We start from the raw sequence: 12294 nt of genomic DNA, 5'->3' as shown, positions 1-12294 counted from the left end.
TCCTTATCTTTCTTCAGTTTTAAAAGTCTCTCTGTCTCGATGGAGATCTTCCTTTATTACCTCCTGCTTCGATTGAAAGTCCAGTTTAGAAAACTGTTTTATCTTAGATATGTAATCCTCCATGTTAAAAGTGCAAGCGAGAGGAAAAAATAAACACACGCTGCTCACTCTTGCTGCTTGTTGTCACTTCTTCTGCAGCCAAGTAGTCGCAAGAAGGATCACTAGCGGCCTCTACCACCAGGAGGCGGGAATCATTTAGTGACTCATGTTTGACACACGCAGCTACGGTATATTAATAAAACATAGCTGCTTACTGTTCTTTTTAGCATATTCAATAGCTTGGACCTTAAATCCTACTGAATAGCTCTTAATCTTCCTCCCTTTATGCGATTTCAAATTATTGAAATCAGCCTCCTTCATTTTTGAAAATGATGACAGGTGAAGTGTCACTCGTGACGTGACGAGTTTGACCCGGCGGAAATTCTAGGCATATGCTAATTATTTTCCGAAACGAGTTTGACCCGGCGGAAATTCTAGGCATATGCTAATTATTTTCCGAAACAAGTTTGACCCGGCGGAAATTCTAGACATGCGCTAATAAAAATAATATTTTGCGAAACGAGTTTGACCCGGCGTTAATCCTGAGCCGGCGGTAATGCTAAGCATGCGCTAATTACCCGGCAGTAATTCTAGGTAGGCGCATACTATGTACCCAGAGGCAATTCAGGGAAATACGGTAATAGTGAGAGTCCATAATGGTGCCAGCAGGAGACCATTCCGAGCGGAGACAGGTCAGCAGCGCAGAGATGTCCTCAACCGATGCACAGATGAGCGGTCCACCCAACTCTGGACAGCCAGCACTTCAACCGTGGCCACCGAACCTGTGGGGTCAGAGCAGAAAATAAAATAAACGGTAGATCAACTGGTCTAAAAAGGGGGTCCATTTAAAGGCTAGAGTATACAAATAAGTTTTAAGATGGGACTTGAATGCTTCTACTGAGGTAGCATCTCGAACTGTTACCGGGAGGGCATTCCAGAGTACTGGAGCCCTGATAGAAAACGCTCTATAGCCCGCAGACTTTTTTGGGGGCTCTGGGAATCACTAATAAGCCGGAGTTCTTTGAATGCAGATTTCTTGCCGGGACATATGGTACAATACAATCAGCAAGATAGGCTGGAGCTAGACTAATTATTAAATTATTGTTTTTTATTTATTAAAAACGATCCCTAATATCAGACTCCATATTGGGGTTGTTTTGCTTAACACTATGGCGGCAACTAACGTGTATTTTGATCGTCAATTAGTCAACCATTATCTTTAGGATCAGTCGACTAGTCAGATAACAAAGCGTACACATTACACATATTTAATGGCTGTAATTTTTCCATGGTCTTCTAAAAGCAGCTTCAGTTATTTTAGACATGTGCTTACTAACAACAAAGATGACTGATTTAGTCATAAATATTTATTTTTAGTGTGACTGTGCTGCTTAGTCAGCTGTTAGAAAACTTAAAATGACTAATAAAATGTTCATTTAAAACGGGGGTCTCAAACTCAATTTACCTGGGGGCCACTGGATGAAGAAACTGGGTGAGGCTGGGCCGCAAGAAAAGTTTCCTTAAAAATCTAACATGCACTTTTCAATGAACTCACCTTCTTTGAATGGCTTTCCCGCCCTAGCAACATACTTGCCAACCCTCATGATTTTTACGGGAGACTTCCGAATTTCAATGCACCTCCCGACAATCTCCTGGGGCAACCATTCTCCCGAATTTGTCCCGATTTTCACTCGGCCAACAAAATTAAGGATGTGCCGTGATAGCACTGCCTTTAACGTCATGTACAACATGTGTTCGCGTCCGCCTTTTTATCATACAAACAGTGTGCCGGCCCAGCCACATGATGTACGAGGCTTCTGAATCAAATACCCAGAACACTTTGCTGCACTGACTCTTCCAGGTTACAATATACACCACCTCAACTGACGGGGGGTTTTAATGTGTTGGGGGCCGGGTTTGGTGGTAGCGGGGGTGTATATAGTAGCGTCCCCGGAAAAGTTAATGCTGCAAGGGGCTCTGGGTATTTGTTCTGTTGTGTTTATGTTGTGTTACGGTGTGGATTTTCTCCCGAAATGTTTTTGTCATTGTTGTTTGGTGTGGGTTCACAGTGTGGCGTATATTTGTATAAATGTTAAAGTTGTTTATACGGCCATCCTCTGTGTGACCTGTATGGCTGTTGATCAAGTATGCCTTGCATTCACTCACGTGTGTTCGAAAGCCAGAAACAATATATGACTGAGCGGGCATGCTGATGTACAGGTCGTAGAGGGCGCTAAAGGCAGTGCCATTACGGCACCCCCCGAACATTGTTTTTTGGGTAAAAATCGACAGAATTTTGAGAGAATGGTTGCCCTGAAATTCGGGAGTTTCCCGGAAAAATCGGGAGGGTTGTCAAGCATGACGCTGTCGAGCACCATTCATATAAAACTTGCGGGCCACACCAACATTAAATTTTCATATCAAGGGGCGGGCCGCAAAATAACGCCTCGCGGGCCGCGTATCTGAGACCACTGATTTAAAAGAAAGGAATGGCAAAGAGCTAAAAAATACCTTGTTTATGTATTTTAAAAACAGTTAAATAGCAGCAATGAAAGCAAACAACAAAACACAAACTCTTAACTTACTGAAAAAGAAAAGTATTCTGTGATGTTTAAAAAGCTGCACACTGGTGTATTGGCTATTGATTAACTCTTGGCAGTTTTGGGACTCTAATGGACTCAATGTGTAGAATTATATCTTTGAAAAATTCTTAAGATGTTGGTTATTTAATAGATTGTATGTTTAATCAAATGATACCTCCTCATTAGTGCCTGTCTGTTTGTGTTCAAGTGCCTTTTTTTTCAGCATTGCAAATTGACGCTGTTTTAAAGCGTACTTTATTTGATATAGACAAAGTTTAGCTGGCTGACTTGGGCTAAAATGACAGTTAAAGTAAATTTTCACTCAACTTCGTCTCACTCGTTAGCTGGCTAGAAAGGTAGAAGCTAACACTCTTAACGAGGTTGAGGCCGCATCCTCCCTCCAAATGTCGGACATAATGCCCCCGCTTTAAATGCTGGCGTACCAAAGATGTATTTCCATAAAACCAAGGTCTGCTTTGCAAAATTAGCAAGGTATTCATGTTTTTAATAAGAATAAGAGGAAATAGCCTTACACTTTACATGTAACCACTGGCAATGTTTTTGCGAGTGACCCACTTCCGCCCGGAAAAAACACAAACGACGACGTCAGGATTATTGTCGACAAATATAATTGTCCGCGGCAAATTTTATCATCGACAATGTCGACTAATCGTTGCCCTATTTAAGATAAAAAAATGTCTTCCGTTGTTCATGGTAGGTCCCGGAAGGATATTTGTCGGAGGAACATTTTCTCATACGTAAATTCAATTTTGACTCCCACAAGTATAATTGGCGCTAATTTTTAGGTAGCATTGTAAAACCACTTCTTAACGCAGCTCATTCACACCTTGGTCACAGTGGCGAATGACCCCAGGATGCAGAGACAGAAAGGTGGTGTGCGCGTCAAATAATTAAATTCTTTATGTAGAGTAAAAAAGAAAGGGCTATTGCAAGGTATGACGCGTCAGCGGAGTAACTGACAAAAGGGCAATTGTCAGGTTCAAACACTAATGACATCTATTAATCAGACAATAAGCAAGGAATTAAACACAGACAGAATTGAATTTAGCTCAATTGAGGAGAAACGTCTGGGCTGTAGTCTATGTACAGTCCTCCACCATGCTCTGACAAAGATTGTACGCCTCCACTTTTATGTGAACTCTCCCTGATTTACATGGCAACAGCTGTTTCTAAAGGAAGGGGATTTGTAAACAGCCGCTGCCTTTGGTCACAAAACCGTTCAAAGAAAAGGTGCCTGGAGGGGGGTCAGGTCCTGCTTCCTCTCCACTTTGTAGATCTCGGGTCAAGACAAAAATTCCCTGTGGATTATAATACATGAAAGAAAGCGACACCTTCATGTCTCTTCCCATCCTACACAGTGGAGTTTTACAAGCCTTTTGATTGAAAATATTTTTTTATGTACACTGTAAAAAAAACAACTCTAGATTTTACAGGGGAAAAATGGCAACACATTCACCAGAATTTTACTGTGTAATTTAAAGTGTTTTTACAACATATTACAGTGAATGGAAAAACAATAAGCCTTTTTTAATTCTGCCATCTAAACAGCCAGAATTTTACCATATTTTTTTTGTTTTCCATTTGCGGTAAAACACCTTAAAAACAACAACAAAAAACTTGCAGCTCAAACAATACATTTATCATGAAAAAACAGTGTTTTTCTTTTCAATTTCCAGTAATATGCTGTACAGACCACCGTAAATTTTACCGTAAAATCTATTGTTATTTTTACAGTGCACAGTTTGATGGATAACTTGAGTCGTAATCAGAAGTGGGGCAGATATTTAGGATTTTTTTTTTTTTTTTTTGGACCAAAAATTAGTTGCACCATTGGATACTATTAAAGTTTAAAATGTATGTGTGGAGGTCTTGCTCCTCTGGGTTCTTCGGACCACCCAGGACAGACATGACAATCTTGACAGTTTTACAATAATGGTTTATTGCAGGATTGTGCAAAGTCTTTCTCTTGCTTTTCAGCAATTGTCGTGTAGTCTCGCTCTCGCTCAGCTCGCGTTAGTCATCCACCATCAACAACTTTTTCCCCCTCCTTTAACAGAGCGACAGGTGGGCCATCTACGCACCTGTCGCTGATCTCGAAGCCAGTCCTGGCACAGCCCGCTTCGCTGCAGGTCCGCAGGCCACGCCCCCCACAGTATGCAATTTCATGCCTCACATAATTTGTTTTCCTGTCAAAATTAAAAAAAAATAGGTTGTTTATTGACTCATTATTTGCAGGCGTTTGTGGTTCATATAAAATGATGTGGCGGGCCAGATCTGGGCCTTGAGTTTGCACCTGTGTTTTAGAGAGTCACGCCCGATTGTAGCTAAGATAGGCGCCAGCGCCCCCCGCGACCCCAAAAAGGGAATAAGCGGTAGGAAAATGGATGGATGGATTAACGACATTACAGTTAATGCAATAATTGATAAGGCATTGTAAAACAAAAAAAAAAGAAATTGAAGACATGTAATACACTATTGTTCTTCATTGAGTAAATTAACAGGGTTTGTTGGTAATTAAGCTTTTTATGTAAAACAATAAATGGCCAAATTAAAAAAATGATTGCATGTTAATGAGAATCAAGATCACAATTTATTTGTGATTAGTTTTTTTGCAGCAACATATCCAGTAATGACAACTCAGAATTTGAGACATGAGTCTGACAAACTATCTGCAGTTTAAAGTGTGAGACGACATCATAAATACTTTATTAATCCCTGAGGGAAAATTTAAAATTTGCTCACGTCCTCACAAAAACACAAGAACATCCACGTTTCGCTGCTCCAATGTATTTGTGGTCTCAGACAAAATGACTTTGTCGTCAAACGGTTCTTGCGTTTCAGATACAGAAAGCTGGCACTGAGGTGGCATCCAGACAAGAACCCAGAAAACAAAGAGGAAGCAGAGAAGAAGTTTAAAGAGCTGTCCGAGGCTTATGAAGTGCTCTCGGATGGTGAGAAGGACACTCAACAGGTTTACTGCCAGCCGCATGTCCATGACGTCTAATTCTATTTTCCCGTCGTAGAAAACAAAAGGAACATCTACGACCGATATGGAAAGCAAGGTCTAGCAGCAGCAGGAGGAGGAAGAGAAGAACGTAAGTGTCCTCTGCTGATCCACCTAACACGGGAGTGTTCAAACTACCTCCCGCCAAAAAATCACAATTTTAACAATAAGATTAAGGGTTTTGCCTAAATTTAGTACACTAAGAATAGAGTCGGGGTGATCTTGCCACTCTCTTGTGAGCGACGACAGAATCTATGGTTGATGACCATGACTTACGTTTGGAAATGCCAAGAGAACATCAGTTTATTAGACCCTATCCAAACACTTTTTCATACTCATGGCATAAATTAACACTGGGTTCCCAAACCTTTTTTCCACCGGGGACCGGTTTAATGCATGCATTGTTTTCACAAACCGGCTTTTTACGTGTATGTTTTTAAAGTACATTATTTACACTTCTGATTTTTGATTAATCGCACTAATTTAGTTGCTTAATTTAAATTAACTTTGAAAAATTCCGCACATTTTGCCACAAATAGAATGTTATTATCAGAATGTCACACAGAAGCATTCTCACTGGAATGTCGTTTATTTGTTCCCAACTTGGTAACAGTATTATGTGAAGTTCACCCGGGGTGTATTTTGAAGCGGAATCTCCCACCGTGTCGCAACCTATGCCATCTTTCAAGTCGCCATCTTTATCTTTGACAGCCATCGTAAAAAGTAATAAATCTACTCTGCATAACACACAACATATGCAACTCTGCTCCTTCTCGGCAACAAAAAACAACATAACGTGAAAATAATAACAATTATTGGCCAAATTGTATCAGGATGACTTGCCTGCAGATGCAGCTTAAACTAGTTGTGTTTTAGTCGCTCAGTCAATCAATCAATCAATCAATGTTTACTTATATAGCCCTAAATCACTAGTGTCTCAAAGGGCTGCACAAACCACAACACAAACCACTACGACATCCTCGGTAGGCCCACATAAGGGCAAGGAAAACTCGGTGACAATGATGACTAAGAACCTTGGAGAGGACAGGCACAAAACATTAAAACAACTTTGACAACTTGTTGAACTAGGTCCTGACGTTCAAAAACTCAAACATAACCTTGGACCAACATGCTTTTTGACGGCGTTTAATCAATGTTGGGTTCCGATGTTGATTTGACCATTGAATTTTGGTAATTTACCAACCAATATTGTACAACACAAATAAATACAAGCTTGAAACAACATACTTTTTGACAATGTTATTCAGTGTCAGGTTGTGACGTTGATTTGACCGTTGAAATTTGGTCATTTCCCAACCAAAAACGTGGCTCCAACGTTAGACACCAACGTTGTCTCAATTTACAATTACAATTTTTTTTGCCCCGTTGTTTGTTCTAAGTCAGTTTTAAGACATGTCCTTGTATCAATGTCTTGTACCTACTGGGAGGGGTGTAACGATTCGTTTTAACAACAATCGGGAATTTGTGGTTGCCGATACGATTTCATGGCGCTCTTTTTGTCTTTTTTAGAACAGTACGATCCGATACCAATCAGTGGATTGAAATCGATTTAATATTGGGACTGCTGGGTTATTACAGTAACTTTAGCAAAATAAAAAAAAATCAAGCAGTGTGACTATGAAATAAAATCCTGCATACTGAACACTGCAGGTGAAGTTTCTTATATTCCTGGTATTTCTTGTAAGGGAATTGGGTAATAATGACTTGTGTATACAAACACGCATGTAAAGAACAATTAATGGCCAATGTATCCACATTTTATTTGAATAAAGTAGAACCAACACTTTAGCCTAAATTAACACTAAGAAATCCATTTCTGCTTTCATTTGAATGTATTTTCGATAAAAATACAGGAACCAACATTTAACAGTAGATTTACTTTTAAACTATTGTTTAGCGGCAAATTGATAACACACAGTTGCTCCCGCAATATGGCGTCTTGGCTCATCAAAGTTATTCTAGATTATAAATCATGCCCCTCATCTGGATCTTAGACTTAGACTTCCTTTTTATTGTCTTCAAATTTGAACTTTACAGCACAGATAAGAACGAAATTTCGTTACGAAAGCTCAGGATAGTGCAGGATAAAACAAGCAATAAGGTGCATATATAATTAAATAAATATATATAAATATACATATTAAATATATATAAATAAATAAAATACTGTACAGATAAATTGCAATTTTTCACATGCGTCCACGTTTATGGATGTATGTTATATTGTCTTTTTATTCCAGCGAGTTAATCCATATTGGGGGGAGTTGAGGGGATAATTTATTTATGATGCATTCAAGAGTCTTACGGCCTGAGGGAAGAAGCTGTTACAGAACCTGGAGGTTCTTCTTCGGAGGCTGGGGAACTTCTTTCTAGAGTCCAGCAGTGAAAACAGTCCTTTGTGGGGGTGGGAGGAGTCTTTGCAGATTTTCTGAGCCCTGGTCAGGCAGCGGCTTTTTGCGATCTCCTGGATAGGAGGAAGAGGAGTCCCGATGATCTTTTCTGCCATCCTCACCACTCTCTGGAGAGACTTTATAGAGATATTAGGAGGATGTAGCGATAAATCTAGAAATTGTTCATCCGTGACATTCACTTCATACCCAGAGATGGACTCACACAACCGAAGACTGTCTGCAGGGAAACTTTTCCTTTTTAACCCTTTGTGTGCATCATGATTATTTCATCCTATCCTATCAGCCGTCATCACAGTAAGAGCAGATGTCGTACAGTAGGCCATCGTTTTATTATGGTTTGTCGTTTGTATTTCTTGTTTAGCATGTAGCAATACTGCTACATGATGCTTAGTGTTTCACTCAATCTGGATGTTTAGCAGTGCTTTCTTACATTCAGGATTAACAATAGAAGGTTCTGGATCATAATTTTTCCCACAGTCATTGTTGTTGACTCTCACAAAGTCTGCTTGATTAGCATTGTTGTTGATGGGGAAGGGATCTGTGGTTCTTAAAGCTTTGTCACGGTTCACGTTTCTGGCTATCTCACTTTCCCTCAAAATGGCTTGGAAACCTCCGTGTGATTCACACTACCGTATTTTTCGGATTATAAATCGCTCTGGAGTATACGTCGCACCAATCGAAAATGCATAATAAAGAAGGAAAATATATACATAAGTCGCACTGGAGTATAAGTCGCATTTTGGGGGGAAATTTATTTGATAAAATCCAACACCAAGAATAGACATTTGAAAGGCAATTTAGAATAAATAAAGAATAGTGAACAACAGGCTAAATAAGTGTACATTGGACGGCGTGGCGCAGTGGGACAGTGGCCGTGCGCAACCCGAGGGTCCCTGGTTCAATTCCCACCTAGTACCAACCTCGTCACGTCCGTTGTGTCCTGAGCAAGACACTTCACCCTTGCTCCTGATGGGTGCTGGTTGGCGCCTTGCATGGCAGCTCCCTCCATCAGTGTGTGAATGTGTGTGTGAATGGGTAAATGTGGAAGTAGTGTCAAAACGCTTTGAGTACCTTGAAGGTAGAAAAGCGCTATACAAGTACAACCCATTTATCATTTATTATATGAGGCATAAATAACCAACTGAGAAGGTGCCTGGTATGTTAACGTAACATATTATGGTAAGAGTCATTCAAATAACTATAACATGTAGAACATGCTATACCTTTGCCAAACAATCTGTCACTCCTAATCGACAAATCCCATGAAATCTTCCTCGATGTCGCTTCTAAACAACTCTACCAACTCCAAAGGCATGCGCCGCTTCCTCTTGTCGTTTTCTGCTGCATGTTTCACTACGTAATCTGCATATAGCAGTAGGCATTCCATGAACAACAATGCACTTCTGCCATGACCCTCCCCCGCCAAATTCTTATTGGTCGGCGTGTATGTGACGTTTGCTGACGTGTGTGTGACGATTTCTGCTATTTTCTTCGTCTTTTCCGCTAATGAGATAAATAATATTATTTGATATTTTACGGTAATTTGTTAATAACTTCACACATACGTCGCTCCGGAGTATAAGTCGCACCCCCGGGCAAACTGTGAAAAAAACTGCGACTTATAGTCCGAAAAATACGGTATTTTGACCATATCTTTTTGCTCGCAAACTTTTAAGTTTTTGGGTGTAATTTTACTGTAGATTTACCTGCTTTCTCAACATAATATAATACAATATTTATATCAAAAGTAAAGTGCAACCAGCATCTCCTTCGGTTCAATTAACAGTAGATTTACCAGCTACTTTTACTGTTGTTTTTTGACCTGGAAATAATACAAACACAACATTAATGTGAAAAATTAAGTGCGACTAGATGTCTCCATGTCGAATGAGCAGTGGCTTGACCTGCTACTACTCGTGTACAAGGTGTAGTAGCAGTGAAAGACAAAAATGAATGAACTTTTAATACTTTAAAGCGATTGTGCTGACTCCATTTATTCAACCCACATCACATTTGACCTCCGATGAAGTCATCCTTGTGTCAACACTCAAACTGTTACACTAATCTCTTTATGATACAGCAGTGCAGTAAGGCCCAATTTGAATTCCCCTTCCTCCCCCTTCCCTCTTCTACTCGACCCTCCTCCCTTGGCTCTAGCATCTAGTGCCATAGGCGAAGTATTGCGTCATCATTGACAGTGACCTAAGGCCGATGTGACAAACGTTTGTTTACTTTTGTTTACTTTCAAGATGCCGTCAAACGGGATGTTCAGATTTCCTTTGCTCTTATTTTCTTTCGCCTGTCTTTATTAAGAAGAAGACCGTTTAGAAGACAAGGTTTTTTTGCAAAATATGCAAATGCTGGCACGTCAGCTTGCGGCATTTCAAATGTGTTTCATTGTGTATGGACGGCGTGGCCCGGTTGGTAGAGCGGCCGTGCCTGCAAACTGAGGGGGGCCGGCTTCTGCCATCCTAGTCACGTCTGTTGTGTCCTTGAGCAAGACACTTCACCCTTGCTCCTGGTCAGGGCCTTGCGTGGCGCAGTGGAAGAGTGGCCGTGCGCAACCCGAGGGTCCCTGGTTCAAATCCCACCTAGTACCAACGTCGTCACGTCCGTTGTGTCCTGAGCAAGACACTTCACCATTGCTCCTGATGGGTGCAGGTTGGCGCCTTGCATTGCAGCTCCCTCCATCAGTGTGTGAATGTGTGTGTGAATGGGTAAATGTGGAAGTAGTGTCAAAGCGCTTTGATTACCTTGAAGGTAGAAAAGCGCTATATAAGTACAACCCATTTAATGTGTGGAAATAGTGTCAGAGGGCTTTGAGTACCTTGAAGGTAGAAAAACACTATACAAGTGTAACCCATTTACCATGTATTTGTGTCTAGTAAAGGTTTAAAGTCTGACTAAAACCACAAGTGTCATTATTATAAAATCGTATTAATTATGTTTAGTAATTACATTTGTACGCTTCTCTGGGTTTCACTCGATAATGAAGGCAGGTCTGTTGTGTTGCCATCGTGTTTTAGGTATCTGACAAACAGTGAGCAACTTAAGAACATCTGTCTTTGCAAAAGTCTAAGTGTTGCCACAGGTGGCTTATTCATTTTCTGTTCGCCTGCTTCTCTTTCCGTATCCGCCATACTTGTTTGGATGACAGATGATGCCTGGTGATGACTCAACAGACGGGCGAAACACTCGCATAAAGTTTACGTTTTTATTCATTTAAAAATGAAAAAGGACTTTATATAAAGACTGCCTGTTATGAGTCGAGAAGGGGAAGGAGATGACATGACAACAGAGGATCTGGCTCAACAGGTTTTATTGAGCATTTGATGATTACGTAGGGTGTGTATGCTACTATGTGTGTGAATGGAATACTATGTGTGGAAATTAACTGTATGTAAATACCGGTGGGTTTGTTGGAGTGCGTGTTGGATGTGGCAGCGTCCAGAAGCAAAGAGGTCCGTGGTCGTGGAGAAAGTGGAAAGTCGTCCAGAATTCCGAGCGTAGGGTCGAAGATCGGGGAAGGCAATCAAAGTTCAGGGGGGGAGAGCAGCAGCAGAAGCGCACAGCTAAAGCTGAGACATGGAGGACTGTGGGGAGAAGAGGCGACGAGGACAAATCAAGACAAGGCACAAGGAAAAAACAAGCAAGCAAGAGAGAGAGAGCAGGAGAGTAGTCAGAGACGAGAAGCTTACAGTACACAGGGCTACGTTCCGACGAGGAGAAGTAAGCGGCGAGGCTCTTTTTACTGTTGCTTCTCATTAGCCCCAGGTGCGTTGATTGCAGATTGTGGCGGCGCGGGGGCGTATCTAACGGCGCCCTCAGTGGAGCTTCTACGTGCTTCCGCAGAAGAGGGAAAAGCGGTGCGCGTGCGCCGTGACACTTCCGTTCTTAAAGTACCAGTAGCATGGGAAAACTAGTTGACTTTATAAGCTTGATTGTGTTTCATTATATTTAAAACCTTCAAAGTATGTGAGAATACCGTCCAAACATCACAAAATGCCACAAAATTCAGTCAGCCATTTCGAATATTTCGGTCCGACCGTCTTCAGTAATTTCCGTAGATTAATAAAGTATCAGATCATTCATACTTGGAAATATGCCAAAATTAGAGAGAGGTGTGCTGTTTATTATTCACAATTCCTATAAGACA

General features: G+C 40.9%; 1 protein-coding gene across 3 annotated transcripts in view; it reads left to right on the top strand.

The window, feature by feature from the left end:
• dnajb6b (DnaJ heat shock protein family (Hsp40) member B6b) overlaps window positions 1–12294 on the top strand; it is a 51069-nt gene that overhangs the window by 16074 nt on the left and 22701 nt on the right. For all 3 annotated transcript variants that reach the window (XM_061922243.1, XM_061922242.1, XM_061922244.1), the window contains exons 3-4: window positions 5544–5653; window positions 5726–5797. In XM_061922243.1, the coding sequence (XP_061778227.1) occupies window positions 5544–5653; window positions 5726–5797 (182 nt within the window). The remainder of the gene's footprint in view (window positions 1–5543; window positions 5654–5725; window positions 5798–12294) is intronic.

Source organism: Nerophis ophidion, linkage group LG15 (assembly GCF_033978795.1).
Source record: "Nerophis ophidion isolate RoL-2023_Sa linkage group LG15, RoL_Noph_v1.0, whole genome shotgun sequence".
NCBI lineage: Eukaryota > Metazoa > Chordata > Actinopteri > Syngnathiformes > Syngnathidae > Nerophis > Nerophis ophidion.
This window is presented reverse-complemented; position numbering and strand designations above follow the sequence as displayed.